This window comes from Orbicella faveolata, unplaced genomic scaffold, assembly GCF_042242905.1.
Source record: "Orbicella faveolata isolate gen_17 unplaced genomic scaffold, um_ofav_v1 contig_2, whole genome shotgun sequence".
NCBI lineage: Eukaryota > Metazoa > Cnidaria > Anthozoa > Scleractinia > Merulinidae > Orbicella > Orbicella faveolata.
Genome location: NW_028301547.1, coordinates 11,674,670 through 11,693,509, shown reverse-complemented (window position 1 = coordinate 11,693,509; position 18,840 = coordinate 11,674,670). Strand labels below are relative to the sequence as shown.

At 37.2% G+C, this 18,840-nt stretch overlaps 1 protein-coding gene across 3 annotated transcripts; it reads left to right on the top strand.

The window, feature by feature from the left end:
• Positions 1–539: 539 nt before the first annotated feature.
• Positions 540–18,720, top strand: LOC110046031 (uncharacterized). 3 transcript variants are annotated; one of them, XM_020751692.2, is made up of 23 exons: positions 540–1,178; positions 4,911–5,003; positions 5,167–5,221; positions 6,087–6,133; positions 8,065–8,352; positions 8,940–8,997; positions 9,366–9,442; positions 9,958–10,038; positions 10,516–10,587; positions 11,150–11,242; positions 11,716–11,823; positions 12,173–12,232; positions 13,422–13,544; positions 13,699–13,773; positions 13,906–14,016; positions 14,196–14,289; positions 14,861–14,936; positions 15,018–15,077; positions 15,389–15,490; positions 16,424–16,522; positions 17,035–17,085; positions 17,425–17,509; positions 17,981–18,720. In XM_020751692.2, the coding sequence occupies exons 1-23, from the start codon at positions 687–689 to the stop codon at positions 18,149–18,151; spliced, it is 2,571 nt and encodes an 856-aa protein (XP_020607351.2). In that variant the 5' UTR covers positions 540–686; the 3' UTR covers positions 18,152–18,720. The 3 variants fall into 3 exon arrangements, with proteins under 3 accessions (XP_020607351.2, XP_089145725.1, XP_020607352.2); XM_089289599.1 differs by lacking the exons at positions 10,516–10,587; positions 11,150–11,242; positions 11,716–11,823; positions 12,173–12,232 and having other exon boundaries at positions 542–1,178; XM_020751693.2 differs by lacking the exons at positions 9,958–10,038; positions 10,516–10,587; positions 11,150–11,242; positions 11,716–11,823; positions 12,173–12,232 and having other exon boundaries at positions 542–1,178.
• Positions 18,721–18,840: the final 120 nt, after the last annotated feature.

The window sequence follows — 18,840 nt, the reverse complement described above, 5'->3', positions numbered from 1 at the left end:
CCCATCTCAAGTATGCATAAAAAGTGTACGTTCCCTAGCCTGCTCAGATGGAAGGAAATAAGGATGAGTATAGCTGGAAGTATGGAATGGGTGTCAGTGTGCGCAGTTGCATTCTTCATATGTACGAGTGATAATATTTTTAATTCTGTAAATATTATATTGCTGACTGTCTCAACGTTTGGTACAATCTTGAGTCCACAGTCTCTCTGGCTGACCGAGCCGGAGAGATTGCATTTGGTATGGAAGTGGTGGATTTCTAAAATTATCCTGTTTATGTAAGTGGCACTTCCATGGCCAGCGGGTCTGCACCTGCGAGCAGCAGGTCACTGAGCGAGATAAAACAACTAAAATATCGGTGTTTCAAACGGATCCGTGGACTACGTGGCACAGTGTGGATCGGTTCAAATAAAATTGTCTCAAAAAGTCTCATCTTGTACTGAAACAATGTAGAGCTATTGAGTCAAATACACCATAATAACAAAGACATGAATTACTTAGCGGTCTTCCCAGGCCTCCGCTGAGGATTCTATATTCTTGTCATAAATATTCAATTTCCAAATCACGTTTACACGAAGTGTTGCCGCTAGCAACCCGCGGACGGCATAATGGCGCTAGTAAACTATTCAATCACACGGTTTTGAATAGCCACTTTTTGTGGCAACAAATGTGAAGATACCATTGATGCCATGACGATACAAGTGGAATTGGATCAACTTCTGAATCTTGCTCTAGGTACTCCTGAACGGGGAGCTGTGAACTTTAATATACTTCATGGAGTACTGCGAGAGATTCTTAATCATCTAGGAATTGAAAAGAAGGCCAAGGATATTGGTGACGATGGGAATTTTAGAGCAGCGTATGCACTGCTCAAGAGCAAACAGGATTGTTCTCAAGGAGTTGAAAATGATGGCGATGTCGAACGTTTTCCTGCGGAGAGAGTCACGAGTGATAAAATACCTTTCTCTGCTGCCTCATTTTCTGAACCAGTTCATGGTAATTTGGAATCTAAGGTAGCGAATATCGAGAAAAGGTTGGACATATTAGACGATTTGCCTAGTAACAGCGAAATACTCCAACGTGCCAAGCAAAAAAAGGATGGCAGAACCCCTGTTGGTGATATGTGGCAATTCATAAACATAAATCGACGACTTGGTGCTACGGAAACGGGCATTGAGAAGGTATGTAGCACGTTATTTTTACTCTATGAAATTTAAATTTAAACTGCAATTAACCACTTCTTAAGATTAAGCGCCTTTGTCAAGCAATTTTCTTAAATTTTTCTATATGATTCATGGCGGGATTTTTTAAAAATGTCTCAGAAACAGATTGGGTTGTCCAAACATCATTAGCTTACATGTACAGTTGTGTATCACGTCTACTCGATCGATACACATCAGAGAAAGGAACTGTTTACATAGGAAATTATGCTGTATGAACGGGGGAAATTGAATAGATCCTTGTGTCATGCCACATGAAAGCTAATAAGACCCAATAAGAACGCTAACTTATATAATTTCTAATATTTAGGTCGATGGAAGTCGGGACATGTAACGCTTTCCCCTAGAGATCTATATCCCTATCTCCCGTGGATGATGTTTTGGTATAAACGTAAAGTACTTTATATGCATGCTAACATGCATTACCGGTAGTATCACCCAACTAGTGGACTAATGCAAATCCTGCATTTTGATTGGCTGTGCCACTAGAGGACTATTAGTAATAGTCCTCGAGTAGCGAAATTAGCACAATCGAGCGTGACGCTTTCTTTTGTTTTATTCCCAAATGAATATTTCTTCAACTTGCATTTGCTAACTTTATTATTGCCTTTTCTGTCCAACTAGTTGGGTGATACTAAAACAATTAGACCCTTCGCCCTCAAGGGCCACGGGTCTATAGCCCATTTGGCTTTGCCTCGTGGGCTATTGACCCGTAGCCCTTGCGGGCTGCGGGTCTAATTGTTAAGTATATACCCACTTTAGCTTCATAATTTCCTTTAAGAATTCTGGCTTCTGAAGTCTGGCTCTCTCTTGGGGTCTCTCTTTGCAGCTGGGGTCACATGACCAAAATTTTCATAAATGGGCTATAACTTAATGAATGCCAGAAATGGAAAGATCATATCGAAAATACCAAAATTGCCAAGTTTGAAGCCTTTCAAGTTGTTTTCCAGCTCCTGCCACCAGGTGTTCTGTGGTCTCCCTCTCCTTCTTTGACCTTGGGGTTTCCAGTTCAGGGCTTGACAGCCAATGTTACCAGATGGTTTGTGTAGCATCTGGCCAAGCCATCTCCATTATTAAATTAACTCTTCCACTTGCGTCCTTGCCCATAGGTTTTCATTGCTGATGGTCTCTGGCCAGTGTATTCTTATTAGCATAATAAGAATAACGACCAAAACTTTTTCATCAAAATTCAAAAAATGGAAACAAAACTAAATGTTTGGCTGTCTTGGGACCTTACCCTTACAGGACAAACTTTATTGGTAAAAGCATTAGGGATTTCTAAAATAGTATACTCAGCCTCAATGCTATGTGTTCCAGAGGAAGTTATTAAACAAGTACAGGAAAAGCTCTTCAGCTTTCTTTGGTGAAACAAAAAGGACAAAATAAAAAGAACTGTACTGTATCAAAAACCACGTGGAGGAGGTCTAATCTTTTCCAAATTTTACTGTTGAGGCACTTCGATTAAGCTGGATAGGCAGGTTACTAACTGAATCTAATGATACTTGGATAGCAATTCCCAATGCTTACTTACAATAGATATGGAGGATTACCATTGCTCTTGAAATTAATATAACACAAAAAAATTAGACAACAATATTTCCCCCTTTTACCTAGAACTTCTAGATTACTTTAGTGAATCATGTGACCAATATAGGGATGACTGCTTCAAAGGCAACTTAATTATATGGAACAACAAAGATATCACTATCGAAGGAAAAACTTTGTATTGGAAAACCTGGACTGAGCATGGTGTATACCGGTATTTTGTACAAGATCTTCTTAAAAATACTGGCAAATATCTATCCGAAGGAAAAACCATCCATTAACCCCCCCCCCCCCCCCTTTGCCAACAAATGGAATAACTTATTTAAGAACATCTCAAAAATGTCGGCAGACAATAAATTAAGACAATTCTCTTTCAAACTACTTCATAGGATACTAGTAACCAGAAGGAACTTAAAAGATACAAAATTAAACTGGATGATGAATGTTTTTTTGCAGAAGTGTAGATTCCCTTGAACACACATTCCAGGTTTGCTCTGTAGATGAGGACTTTTACTACGAAATTATGATATGTTCAACAATGAACAGAAATCCTAAATTTAATATGACTAAGCAGCAGATCCTTTTCAATGATTTTATGCTACCCTTAGGATCACAACATCTACTGAGGTGGAAATTCGGAATTTTCATAACAGTAGTGAAAGTGTATATCTATGACGGTCACTGTAAAATGATGGAAAAATTCCCATTTGGTAATCAATTCAAACAAAAACTAAATAATCAATGGAAAATCAAAAATAGCGGAAATTTAATAGCTAGATCCTGATAACCAGCAACTAGCACTGTGTCACCCTATAGACAAATGTAATTTTAAAGTAATATAGCAATCTATGCTAAATTTTTTAAAGTGAATTTTGTAATTTATAATTTTACTGTACTCCAGGTAGCGTGCCTCAACAAGTGTAACCTTTCTATTGTTTTTTATAGTAATCATTATTGTCTTTCAATTAGTGTACTTGTATTATTTTCTATAGTGTCTGTCATATTGCATGTCAATGTAAGCCAAAGCTGTTAGTTAAAGTCCTTTTTTCTGTAAGTAACATACTGTAAGTTGGTTGTATGTAATGTTTAGACTGTAATGTGTAGATACTTACTCCTTAGACTGTTTTTTTTTTGTAACTGTAGTGTAAGTTTAATTGTAATTGTTGTTTGAGCAAATTAAAAAAAAAATTAGCAGACAAAACCTATTCTTAGACAGCTGAGGAAAAGACTCTGAAGTTTGGAAGAAAACCTCACCAAGCCAAATCCAGCTTATTCCTTTGATAGCAGCTCTCGTCTTGAGCCTAGTGATCAATTTTTATCCAGATCTGTTTATGGTTTCCTGATGAAAAAGCTTGTGATTCATACATGTATTTTACAAAGAAAAGGGTGCCTCTTTTACACAAACCAAACCCAACCTTGCAGAAAAAACTTGAAAACACTTGCCACTCAATTTTGAGCCAATCGCGAGTGCCATTGTATCAAAAATACATTACTGCAGTAATTTATGCATTGTGTCCGACAGATGAGGAGAACACCATATGAATCGGCCACCGCTCCAAGGTTGCATAGTGCGACAGACCCTGCTGAATTTAGGTTTGCTGCTCCAAACCTACTGTAATAATTCAGTTTATCGCGATCTCCTTCCAAGAAGCTCTCCCTTTCAAATAAGCGCCCCCCTTCAAATTTGTTTTTATAAATAAGCGCCCCTTAATTCCAATAAGCACCCCCATTCCCATGGATGCTGTGGAAATTTCAGTTTGATGATTCCAAATAAAGCAGTTACATGTGAAAAGGCAACAAAATTTGTGCTGCCGACTGTTCACTCTGACTACGATAATCACTCATTGAAAATTAGCTTCAAACTACAGTTGCTTTTGATAAGTAGTATTTTCTTGAAAAGCTGTGTAAGTGTACAGGAAATAAAAGCAACTGAATGTTGAAGAAGAAAATTAACAAAAAATTCATGCAAAGATCCAAAAACCGACACAATTTGAGATCAATTGAATTAAACTAAGCCCTGCACCTCAATTAAGTTTGTTATCTTACATTTGGGTCTTGTTCTTTTATATGTCAATGAACTTAATTGATTCTGAGCCAAACAACTCTAGTCTATCAATGATTACATAGCTACTGACATTTTTTTTGCAGATCACAACCCTATTAGACACGATGATGAAGGAAGTTGGTGATGTGAAGGAAGCCACAGAAGAAGTTTCTGAGTTGAAGAGAAAGTTGGCAGAGGTATTTTTAATGGTTGAAGCCTTTGGTTAAATTATATCATAATTGTTGTCATCTGCTGAGAACCATTACTTGGCAAATATTTGCTTTTATTTGCCAATCATAACAATCACTAATTAGTGATTGATTAAACTAACATAACTTTTTGCATCTTCTTTGAATGTAGCTGGAGAAACTGAATTCAAGTCTTAGTGAGAGAATTAATGCATTGGAAAGTGTAGGTAAGAATAACTATGTGTCACTAAGTTGTGTTTCATGTACACTCATTTTTTTCTTTAAAGATCATCAAAATTTTTGCAGGATGCTGGACAAAATTCAAGGATTATGCAGACCATCAGGTTTTTGCGAAGGTCCTTGATCATGCGGGATCCTTCAACATGCTGTTACGTGTTCATCCCTGAGATGTTGTTTGTCATTACTGTTAGACAGACTGCACCATAGCAATGTGTACAGACCATGATAAATAAACTTTAGCCTCATCAAGAATTTTTCAGAATCTTTGTGAAGAATTTATCATGATAAGATTCTACTGGTAAAATTGCCATTAAATCATTGAAATTATCTTAAAGGATCCTTGCACAAAATATGTTGGCGAGGCTCTTTGGTCAGATCTTGAAAGATCCTCAACATCTTCCTATGATTATTCAAGGAGCCTTATAAATGATCCTTACATGAAAGCTTTTTTGGAAAGTTTTTGGAATGAACACATTTAAAGATTCCAGTGATCTCTCAAGCTTTTTCTGTTTGGGCATTATTTTTTCTTGAAAGTCACCATAATTTCTTCATATTTTTTTGAGCTGTGCCCCTCCTAATTATATAATTTGCTTTCCAGAATAGGTAAGGCCTTAAAGTTGTAGGCTTGAAGATCTTAAAGTTCTTCATTCCAGAGGATGTACTTGTTAAAATAATAATACATGCAGCCATGTCTACTGAAAACCCTAATTATGTTAGCAAGACTGATTTATTTTTGACTTCCCTTAGGGTAGTAGGTATTCAGTTTGGTCATTGACATGATCTTAGCACATTTAAATTACTGGCAAAGGTACTGCTTGAGTAGTTTTGTTGTCTGGAAATTGTATTTCATAGACAATTCAGGGGAGAGAAGAAAAATGGAAGATTTGCTCAAGGAATTGGTAAGGAGAACGTTGAACAAACTGACCACATTTTTCATTTATCCATTTTCTTAATATAGACCTCATTGTATACAAATGACTGTAAAAAATGTTCGAAACTCAAGTGGTCAAGTATGAGCTACAGACCTCATTTCTGTAGTCTATGATTAATGTCTGAATACAGACCATGGAAAAATGTAGCCCATTTGTTTTTATCGTAACTACAAATTTACTGTGAATTAGAGGTCGGGGCAATCATTATGAAACTGCACATGACAGCTCTCAAAATGATCTCTTTTATCTTCTTGAGGATGAAAAGTTCCTGCAAGAGTTCCTACAAGATGTTGCATCAAATATCCTGCTTAAAAATTGACATTTTACAGGAGAATCATGACTATTTCTCAAGTGACCAACATTGCCTTAACTTGCAGTGCAATGTACATTTTACGTAACTGTTACCTGATTGACTGCACAAGAATTCTCTCAGTTATCACAGAAGTAGTGGTAGTAAAGTTCAGAGTTATCAGCAGTTATTGCATCACAAATGAGAAAACGAAAAAATAAAAATCCACCTGCAGCTGGTATCGAAAAAAAGCAAATTTGGACGTGCATATTGCATTACTTTAACATGTGAAAGTGTCTCTTGAAAGTGAACATGAAAAGGTAAAATAATTTGAAAATTATGCAAGGAAAAGATTTGCACAAGGCCCCCACTAACTGTCATTTCATACCTGTATAATTTTGAAATTAACTGAATACTTCCATTTTTTCATTGACAACTATATTCATAATCAATTTATTGTTATGTAACAATATAAAGTAACTATACATAATTAGGCAAGGTTTCAAACTGTGTTTACAATCACTTGTTTCCAAAAGTCCTACTTTAATATGAACGATTCTGTTTTGTATTTTTGGTCACAAATAAGATGTATAAATTCTTTCAATTTAGGTGGTTAGTGTGTTGTAATGACACATTGTCCCTTCTTTTGTGGCTTTCAGAAAACCTTGCACAATCCTTGAATTCAAGTTAAGGGCCCATTAACCGATTAATGCGCGCGCTTGCGCGCGTTGCTAAGGAGGTGAAATTTCACTTCCGGCTACTTACATCAGCCTGAGCGCGGAAAATAAAAACAACTCAATAACTTCCAAATTCACTTACATTTTAGATGTTTTTCTTTGTGTTTCACAAATGAAAAGGAAAAAAAGTACAAGCAAAGACAGATTAAGAAAAAGACAGAAAAACAAGAGCAGTAGAAAGAGAAAAACTAAGTCTGCGTGGCTTTGTTTGATCTTACCGAAGTGCGCTAGTAGTGTAAATTGCGCACGTGCTGATAGGGTAACTTCCAATATATATTGGGTGCACTTCTGGTTTCTTTAAATGCTAAAGGAAAAGCGGTTTTTCATTAAATCCAGCCTTTTTCGACGGATTTCGATTAAAGCCAACGTTGAAAAGATAGCTATGCATTCCTTTTTCAAAATCATGCTTTTTTCAGAAAATTGCGAATTTTTTAATGTTTTGAAATTCACTCAAAATCTGACCTTTTAGAAATGAAACAAACTCTATGCATAGCGTAATGAGGATTTAAATTAAAATATTAAATCAATGAAAAAAATCCCGATAAAGTAATTTGCCTGGGAGCCTTTGCGTTTTTTCAGTATTAGTCACATGACCATGGGCGTGGCCTGATGACGTCATCACTAGTATTACTGATCATGAAAAAGTTAAAACACATAAAATAACTCTGAACTGACTAAAAATGATGAGGTTATATGAGAATAAATTTTCCTTAGCAACGACTTGAAAAAATTGGTTAATGGGCTCTTTAACTCACTGGTGACACCATTAAGTAGTTCGGTTATGAAGGGTGTTAAGTTAATAATAATATATTATAAGTCAGAGTGATAAGTGCATGTACATAAATTTAGTTGCCAATGACCGTTTCCTTCAGGAAAATCTAAAGAAGCAAGTAGATGATCTTCCCACCAAGGATGACCTTGAAAATTTGGATATTTATGTCAAATGGCCACAACTTGAAGAAGCTTTAAATGCTAGAAGGAGTCGAGCTCCATCTGCAAAATCCAGAGCTTCTACTCCTAAAGCAAGAACTCCCACCCCTCCTCCCCCAAGAACACCAAGTCCCCCTCATCCGTCTCCTGAGGCACTTGAAGCATTAAGACAAATTGGAGAGCTAATGGACAAACATGAGGTGCTAATTGAGCAAGTGGATTCTTTGGAGGTACAGTACATTAGTGTAACCTGTTAACTCTGTGCTTTAATTATTTATATGGTAGAAGGTTTGATGTGCACACTTAATTTGCAGTGAGTGACATGATTAATTTGTCATTGTTAAAAATTATTATGTGTACTGAAAAAGTACTGAAAATTGAAATCAGTATAGCAAATTCACTGAACAGTCCACTGAAAAGTAGATCTGCAATGCAACACAGTATAGAGACCCTGGTGTTCATACTTAATCACAAAGCCTGACACTCCTTCCTAGTAATCTGTTAATGATTACTACTACAGATTGGAGGGATTTCCATTATGAGGATCGGCATCATTGGGACAATAGGAAGTTTGATAGATACTACAATTTGTTAATGATAAGACTTCTGTTAGGATGCACTTTGCTCCTAAAAGAAGTGTCCCTTTAATAGAAGCTAAGAAAGGTCATAGATTGACACAAAGGTTTCTATAAGCATCCATTTTGTTGAGAAAAAAAAGTTACTTTGTGTTTTGTTTAATCTGAGTGTCCCCTCAACATATCAGTTAGAGGTGTCCCAAAGTAGACGTTCCATGGTAGTTTGATATTTTTCTTTATAGGAACAAATGCCTAAGAAAGCTAACCTTGAGGATTTGGCTGAACTGAGGAATAGGCCTGGTAAGATGTCCTGTATAAGTGAACTGATATGGAATAGCATGCAGATATATTTTCGTAGAATGGTGATGGAAGTCATAAAACCATTATATCGCTATTTTAATTAGTAGCCCTTTGTTCATATGAAACCTTTAGAGAAAACTTTGTCTCAATTTTTTTTATTCAGTCTGCTTGATTAGAATAACTTCTAATAGATTAACACCATTCATCTAAGAGGTTTACAGTTTTTCACTGTGGTGAGAATTTATTACTTGTATACGTGTAGCATTCAGCTATGTTCTGCATATACGTGTATTGACTAATAAACAGTTTGAAAGATGTTCATGATGTTCCACTGTTAACTTCTTTATAAACTGTTTTTATTTGTGCAGATGTTCCAGACGACATTCTTGAACAACTAAAGTGGTTGAAAGATGGACTTGATGCAATAAATAAATGGAAAGAGGAGGTATTAGCCTTATCAACTTGGCTGGGTGATTTATGCAAAACAGGCAGGCTTATAATGTGTACCTTGATTGCATACAAAAAATAAAGCAAAATCCCTCAGAATATGCTCTTTTTCTGTGAACATTATGTTCCAAGATGAAAGAAACTTACCTCCTGTTAAAAGATATTGGGAAAGAAAGTCTTGTTTCCTACTAACCTACTGTGGGTGACACTAATATAGCATTGTTATATGTGGTACACCTGGATTGCAGTCGAATGGAGGAAATGAGAGTTATCAAATCCGACTCTCAAGAAATATGGCATACCCTGTGTTACCCTCACTGACAGCTACGTGTACATGTAGCAGATATCCACAAGAACATTTGTCAGGACAAAGTAGCTGTAGATGTTCTTGCAGTGCTTTGAGCTTTTTCATAAGCTAAACATAAATAAAAGTAGAAAAAGGATGATTCACCAATGAACAGTAACAAAAATAATTTAAATTTGATTTTCATACATTGGAAATAATATTTCAAGAAAACCATTCCGGCTGATCTTGAATCCCAGTTAACGTCACTGAGAGAAGGACTGGCACTACTCAACGATAACAAGCGACAGGTACATGGGTTAAATACCTTCTTAATTTCTAACAATCATTTAAATGATACAGCGATATCTTAACAACATCTCAATCAAAGCCACAAACTAAATAATAAAACGCTTTGTCCATGTTTTCTTAACAGGAAATGTGCAATCATATGAGCGTAATAAACGTACTGAAGATAAAAATTAAGAAAGACGTTAAAATCGGATTAAAATCTTAGTCACTAGTTAGAAATTCCAGTATAGTTTTGTGATGTTATTTTTCTTCTTGTGATTTCTCGTAATTGAATTGGCTAGCACTAAAGTTCTGTTTGATTTTGATATAAAAAGTAGCTGAAGTATTAAAAGCACTTAGTAGATATATATGTCGCGTGTAATTTGACTTTGGAAGAAGTTAAAGTGAAGGTACGCCTCTAGTACAAAATGTAAGTAATATTGAATGGTTAAAACGTTCTAGTGGTAGTGATGTTAACGTTTTATAATTTTGATAAGATTGAACGAATGGGAGAGCAACTGCAAAGCCTAAAGAATGTATCTGATATGCTGAGTTACCACAACGAAAAGGTGAATAAAACATAACCACTAACAATAAACTAACAATTAAAATAGCACATATAAAAACGAAAACTAACAATGTGAAATTTAAGCAATATATTTTTCTTTAGTTACATATTAAAAATGTTTATGTGAGGACTAACTGACACCTGAACATCAACAATAACAGCACTGCAAATTGCAATGTCGTTACGAAGTAATGTAGTACACAACACTTCATTGACATCACTTACAGTTAAGAAATAAAACTATAATAATGTCATAATTCGACAATTTACTTAAACAAGTACAGAATTAAACATGTCCTTCCAGGTATTGACGAATGACATTAATCTGTAATGTGTTTCTTCGTGTTCTCATTTTCCTAAAAAAAAGTGTTTTAGACAAAAGTCCTTTTGACTTGCTCAGAATAAAAAATTTTGACTTGCTGTTTTAGACAAATATTCTGTTTTCTCAAGAAAAATTGTATAATCTTCTGTTCTCAACACATGGCATGTAAGCACGCGTTGTAAAATTAATGATAAATGCATGTGTCTGCGAAGTAATTTTCATATTTTACTTACTGTTCAAGCTTCAAATGATTCCTGATGACTTACTCGATCAACTTAACAAGCTTAAGTACCTGGAAAGAGCAACCAGTCAAATTAAAGAGTTTAAAGATCAGGTAATAAAATCTTCATACATACCTAACATTAATAATAGTATAAAATAAACGCATTTCTACATTTTCATACTACATTGGTATTGTTCCTTTTGGTGGAAACTATGCCCTTGAACAAATAAAATGACACAAGTTAAACCGTGTCCTTATTTTTACAAAATAAATAACGATTGTTTGATTTAAAATTATTTGAGAAGGTAAACAATTTAGAACGCTGACAAAAACATTGCTAGTAAGTAGATGCATCACCTTAAACTATGTAGAAAAGAAGAAAAAAGAAGTCCTACGAAGAAAGCATCTAATTCTCAACACGTTAGAAAAAGTTGCTTACGTGAAGTATGTGTTGGGCCGATTAAAACTTGTAGTGAATTTTATAAATATCTGTATTGAGGATAGCATCACTTCACTGTAAAGTAACCTAGGATTCTCCTGTCAAGGAATCTAAACTGATCATTTTCGTTTCGTAAAATTTGAAGTTACCGTCAAAACTACAGCGAATTGAGGATCGATTAAAAGAGGACACAGAACGCGAGGTCAGAACTCTAAGAGATGGTCTCCGACTTCTCAATAACCAGCTTGATAAGGTTGGTGTTAAATCTTGTAATAAGCTTTCTCATAGGTCTTAAATGCTGTAAATGTTTTGGGGAAAAGTAAGAAAACTGACTAACCGTTTTTATTGGTAAAGTGATTTTACAAAAGCTGTAAAAAAAAAAAAAATACACGAATCGATTGATCGATCAAGTAAATTGTTTTCTTTTGACAACCAGACTAGGGTTTTCTTAATTTGTTCACAGTGACTTAAAGTTCATTAACTGAACACCTTTTAAGCTTTAAAACGATTGTTGCATTTTGTGAAATCATGTAAATGTGCAAGTCTATATGTAAATGAAGTCACTAACTTGAAAAATGATATAACAATGTTTACTGTTAAAGTACAAGAAGATGAAAGAAACGATTCCTAAATCTTCGACTTCAAATGCCGGAAAAGTAAAGGTACCAGCTTCTTAATCAAGTTAATATAATAATGTAAACTATTAAAACTTTTGAAACAACACATCCTTGTAGCCCCGTTGAAATTAAACAACAATAGTTAACATGACAAGGAAGCCAAACTCAAACTCACATAGTAGGGTAAGGTTAGGTTTCACAATGAAAGAAGCGTAATTTAGAAAGGTTTTTATGACTCCACGTTACTTTTTGACGATCTCACCTGTTGATTGGAATTGACGGTTACAGCTAGTGTTCCTTTTGCTTGCGGACCACTGCACTGAGTTCTAAGGGAATGCTTCTTGGAAATTTTGTTGAGGGTGTAATGGCCGCTTCTCCAACCCTTTTCTCTTTCACACCTGGGACCTTTTAGTCTATATGAACTTATTTTGGGACCTGTAATTGAACCATCCCTGTAATCTATACATGATAGTCATTTTGAACCAGCTGAGAAGATGTGTTGCTCGTAAGGTGCGGAGGTTTAATGCTTAGTACGTTGGACTTTGGACCGGGCGGTCCGGTTCGAGTTCTTGCTCAGGTTGTTACGTTGTGTTCTTGGGCAAGACACTTTCCCCTCACACAGTCCGCTCTCTCCATCCAGGTGTATTAATGGGTAGCAGAGAATTAAATGCTGGAGAGTAACCATGCGATGTCATGGATCAGCATTCCGTCCGGGGGCGAGAGTGTACTCCTATTCGCTACAGTTAGAGAGGAATCTTCTTTAACAGCTAGCCAGGAAAACTGTTGTTTTTCTCGTACTTTTTGATATGGATTTGCTCATAGACAAATGGCTCAATAATAAACAATTATTGGATGAGGTTTTTGTGATATCCAGAATAATCAAGGTCGAGGTAGCGGTTATCAGCCGAAACCGAAGGCTGAGGCTGATAACCCTTACAGAGACCTTGATTATTCTGGATATCACAAAAACTGAATTTAATAATTGTTTTATTATGCATTGAACGAAGTCATGTTTTTGCTTCTTCACTGACGGCAGGCAACACAAAGCGCGCGAAATTGACATGATTACCCGTGACCTTGAGCGTCCGTGACATGATTATTTTTTTATCTGCAGAGATGACGTCACAGGCGCTGATTTCGAAAATTCACTGTACGCTTTCGGCCAATCAGAAAAGAGATAGTGATAGAGATAGAGATAATAAAGCAGGTTATTTAGGTTTTGTGTCTGTTTTAGGATGGTGGCGCGCTCAGTGCCTTAAGAAGCATGTTAACAGAACTTCAAGGAGAACAGGAAAAACTTAACAACACAACAAAGGAGCTTGTAGAGGAACACAACAGGAAACAGAAACATATTGATGTGAGTACTTGACTAATATAACTAAACTTTAGATTCACAAATATGGAGCTTCTGGCTCCTCAACCGCTCATGCAACACATTGATTTTCAGTCTTGGTACATGTTTTGCAATTGTTAATCACTAAACACAGTACAATACGTATTGTTCTTAACAGGCTCTGTACACGTACGCTGACAGACTGCAAGAGGTTAAGGCTGATAAGGAACAAGTTGCCATGGAAATGGACGTGGTATGAAGCAGTGTTGTTGTAACATACGCTCATTGTCGCTTATAGGAGTGAAATGCTGTGTCATCATATGAGGGAGCAGTATTACTAGCTAAGTAGTAAAGCTCTAACATGATTTTGGTATTACTGTTGCAGAAAGCGGACAAACGTACACTGGATAACTTGGTAAATAGAACCAAATTTGACCAGAGTATTGGAAGCTTGGATCAGTCACTGCAGGAACTCTTGCACAGACTGGAGGGCCAGGTATGTAACAACTAGGCAGGGTTACTTAATGCCAAGATCGATTGCATATAAACTTGCTATAACAAGTGTAGCTATTGGCTGAAACACGGCTAAGAGCATGGTCGTCACGGTAGCCACTGTCTATCTGAACTGTTCTTGTATATCGATTCTGAAAGTGTGAAATGTATTTGCTTCTGCAGGAATCAGCGTTAAGTGAGGCTTTAGCTCGGTTGGCTGGTGATATTGATCAAAAGCTTGACAGGCTGGAACTCGATCCTCTGAAGGATTACTTTGGTGAGTACTGACGTTATTTCCTAAGTATATTTTATGAGGTAAGCTCGCTTACCAGCCGTTGTTCGGGAAAAGGGCCCGGGCTCCTTCTCGGAAAGGATCTCCGAAAACCGGACTGGAAAGAGCCCTGGAGCCGAGCGCGAGGGGTATTCTGGGAGATATCGGCCCTAGGTCTTGACAATGCGAACCAGCCAGGGGCCTATGTTCTCCAGAGCAATCTTGGTGAATAAGAGCTTTTAAAATCACGCGACTGGAAATGTAAAGAAAAATAACCCATCGATTACGGAATGGAAAGAACACCGTAGAATTGTAGCGCTCGTAACTCTGATTGAGAGGCGACCGTAGGACGTTTATTAAGTTGGAAGAAAAATAAAAAAAAACTCTTTTACCTGTAACTGAATTCTTTAGGAAAAGTAAAAGTAAAAGTAAGACAGTGCTCGGTCTAGTCCTTGGAAAATATTGGATCGGCAATAGAGCAGATCTGATTGGCTAATTTTAGTTTTTGATTCTCTGAAAACGTTGTCATGTAATAAGTAACATTACTATATGCGTTTCTTCTTTTGTGTTTTTCTAGAAAAGAGGATTAAGAGTATGAAATGTAAACATGTTGATTTACCTCTGTCTGATGATCCTGCTGCTGGATTCCGCAAGTAAGCAAGTCATTGCACTTGTTTTTGTTTCTCCGTGTATCATACTCATGCAAATTTGATGGTTATTTGTTTGACTTGCAGGGCGTTACTCAGGTTTCACTGTATTTCCTGTGACAGGCCTGTTGATATGATACCTGGCCAGTGAGTATTCTCTTCCGTTTAGCTGTTATTTCAAGTTTAGATATCACAAAGAAGATCTATTTCTGACTGGAACACAATGCACTGACGAAAACTAGACTTGTATAGTTCCACTATTTTTTTTTCAAGCAACGTCATACAAGTTGACGTTTCCTTCATATTTATTTTATTTGATCGTTCGTTCGTTCCATCGTTCATTTTTTTGCGGGCTTCATTGTAGTAAGATGCCTCTCTAACATACTATGTTATGTATGCATAATGTTAATCTTTCGTTTGTTAACTTTCTTATTTAACTGGCGCTGTTTTGTCTGTAGTCCCAATCCAGCTCTGCCCCAGACTCCTGGTCTGCCTCCATCTCGGTCGGGGCGTCCTTACACAACTTTTGAACTTGATCAAATACGTCAGATGCATCGAGGGTAAGGAAACATCGAAGTATTTTGGTTTTTCTTAGCTTATATACGAAGCTAGGATATAAACAGGAGGACAGGTGCCCTTGAACGCTGGTAATAATTGATCAATGCTAGCAGACGCAGTGACGGTCGCGCAACAGTACATGTAGATCTAAAGGAGAATTAGTGTGTTGTAAACCTGTAATAAATTGACGCTTTTCACCGCGACCAGTAAACCTTCATCTCTAACTGGGCCCTGGAAGCGCCATGAGAACTAAGACAAGTCTCGTAGAATTAGGTGAGCACCACCGAGGCACCGTCGACGATAACGTGGACCAAATATTGATTGTCTTTTATTGAACTTTCGCAATTATTTTAATCTATTTGTGGGTGTATTGGTGTCAGAAGGGTACAGTTCTTACAAAGAACGTTGTCGGTTTGCAAAGTACCGTGGGTGAGAAGTGTGTCACGTGCACGTGTAAAGCCATTGAACTGCTCATTCACCAATTTGTTATGCTCATGTTTGCCGAAAGCCATGGACAAGAATGGCACCTCGGTTAATTAACCATTTTAATGACAGGTGCCCTTTGGCCGCCCGTTGGGATTTATGTTTGGCAGGCTAAACACCGTAGCCCCTGCGTATAGGGTGGTTCCCTGTTTAAGCCAGGTTACAGCTACTGAATACGGCATGACCAAATAAATGTGACAGTAGTTTTTAGAGCATTTTCACGTTATTAAGGTTGGCACTTAAGCTGAAGATCTGTTTATATAGAGAAACACTGTCCCGACCGTTAGAAGGATCATCCACCACTGGGAGAGGTTTTATATGTGCGGTCATACTGCAAATCCAGTTTCTTCTCAAGGAATTTTTACTTTTGCTGATTTACCGAACCATGTTACAATAACCTACAGTCTGGTTTGTGCGTTTTATAATCATTATTTTTAACTGATTATACACAGTGGGTACACCTACGAACAAGAAGTAGCCACAACAACAGCCCGAGCATGTGGTGGAAGTCATACAGTGACCTTTCCTAACAGAAGGACAGCCAGATTCAAGTGAGTTACAATTTACAATCAGGAAACATTTTCTGTATTTTTATCGAGTTGTTGACATACGAGTACGGAAAATGCTCTGGGAATACGGGCCAAAGTAATGTTAATAGGACTGAGTGGAGTCCAGTTCGGTCTGGAATCATACCTACCTTCCGTCGTAAATAATCGAGCAATGTTTGGTACAAACAACAATTGATTAAGGCTTAATCAGTATTATGGAATGTTTGTTTGTAATTTCAATAATGTCTTTAGCAAGGCTGCGATAGTTTCAAGTTTTTCCCTAAATGTCTGGGATTGAGGTTAAGGATATGCGTGAATAGACCATATTCGTATTCTTGGTATTGGACTGGAACTAGCTTGCAATGGAGGCTGATGCGGGGGGGGGGGAGGGGGTATCATGAAAAGAGATTAATGTCATTTGCATTGGGAAAGTCTCCCCGCATTAGCCTCAGTTGCAAGCTAGTTCCAGTCCAATACCGAGAATACTAATATGGCCTTTTGTTCTCTTTTTTCAGTCAATATTATTACTACAGAGAGGATGACACACCAGTACCAATTCCTCAGAGGTAAGAAACATATGCTGACCTCAAACCACCTCTGAGCGCTGTTAAGAAATGTTTGCTTCACTTAATCACGTTATTTAATCGGGCTCAAGAGTGTGTCACAGACTTCTTTGTCTGTCCGAATCCCACAATAAGTACTTTCATTCAACGTAATTGATGAATTTTGTTTGATTTGTGTGGCGGGAGGAAGCTAAGACGGCCGCAAAATCCGCGGGAAACTCTAGCATTTGTCTACTTCACCCCAAGTTTCTTAGTTTTGATTGGTCAACAAAAATGAAGCCCTTTGCACAGCTGTGAAAAAGACGTGCGTGTCAATTACTTACAGAGTATTTTGTTTGATAGGGATGAGACGGAACTGATTGGTCAAGATGGACATATTTACAAAGGACGTTTTGAAGGATTGGATCGAATGCCTGACTTACCGCCAGTACGAGGATTTCATTATCGCTTGAAGTTTTGTTGTTGTTTGCATCGTTCTCCTTTCGCTATCACATTTTCTTTTCTTCCTATACTTTCCACCACTTTTTTATTTAGGTCACTGGCTTATTTTCTGAGCTATCTGTTTGTTGATAAATCAAAGAAAACTCTTGGTAGGAAAAGAAAAACATAGTACTGAAGTGGACAAGATGAGCAAAGCTATCAAGTTTTGGATAATTTGGAAACTTCCTCTGGGAAACCTCGTTTGTGCATCAAAACTACGTTTAACTCTTTCAGTACTAGTAGACTGGTAGAACTACAAATCAGTGTTTCGATTACTATTAAGGAGAATTACTTATTCAGGGCCTTCACAAGGTACTTTAGGCCCTTCTTCCTCACAGTTCCCAGTGCTCCCCAACTCAGTTTTTTGAGACATAACCGTACACTTGAACTTGACACAAGTACATTTGTTTATTTGCAGGGTTCTCAGAACCCCAAATCTCCTAGAGCAGCGTCTGCCAAGAGAGCTACTAGTCCCCAGCCTCCTCGCAATGGTAGTGCGACAAGTCGTCGTCCTCGATCTGCTGCGGTACCAGCGTCACCGAGAAGCCACGAGGAGGAGGTTGAGCCTGCTAGTGTTGTTGTTCAGTAAACATCAGATGTATCGATGAAACCAGAGACATCATGTAATAATAAGTCTCACCTTGTGAAGTTGCATTTAAGGACAGGAATTGGAGTTCTTTAGATACTCGTAGTCTTAGTTTGCCTCTTTGATTGTAAGTTTTAGTGAGATTTTTAATGACATGAACCATTTGTAAAAAGGAAAAAAATTCTTTGACACAGTGTTAATATATTAGATTATTTATAAAATAGCTTGGTCGCGCCACGAAGTTTCATGAGGTCTCCGTGAGTCATCTTTGGAGAAGAAGTGACCTGCTAAGAAAAAACGTCGTTTTGAAGAAGTTACATGTAAGACGCAATACACAATGGTTGGAAATATTGTGAATATTTATGACGGTTTGAGACGAAAATGTGGCACATTTTTCATTATTTAACGGCTGCAAAATCACGCACCAATCATAACATCAAAATTGCACTAAGTAATGAAAGTGCACATGATCATTGTAAATTTAGGATAATGCTGAACAACGACAACTTCATTTGTGAATTATCGGGTTAATCCCGAATCAATCACGTGTTATTAAAAGATTTAGACCGTCAGTTGACTCACTGAGTGGCGTTAATACGGGTTAACATGCCAGAAATATTTATGAACTCGTTGTGGTCTGTCGGCGGACAAGAGAAACAATTACATGTGGTAAGTCGATAAACGTAAATTGA

Excerpts from the sequence above, each read along its gene's own strand:
- LOC110046031 (XM_020751692.2), top strand. The coding sequence starts at position 687 with ATGACGATACAAGTGGAATTGGATCAACTTCTGAATCTTGCTCTAGGT. Across the intron at positions 5,004-5,166 it reads TGAAGAGAAAGTTGGCAGAG|CTGGAGAAACTGAATTCAAG; the intron begins GTATTTTTAATG and ends CTTTGAATGTAG. Across the intron at positions 10,588-11,149 it reads TGAGTTACCACAACGAAAAG|CTTCAAATGATTCCTGATGA; the intron begins GTGAATAAAACA and ends TTACTGTTCAAG.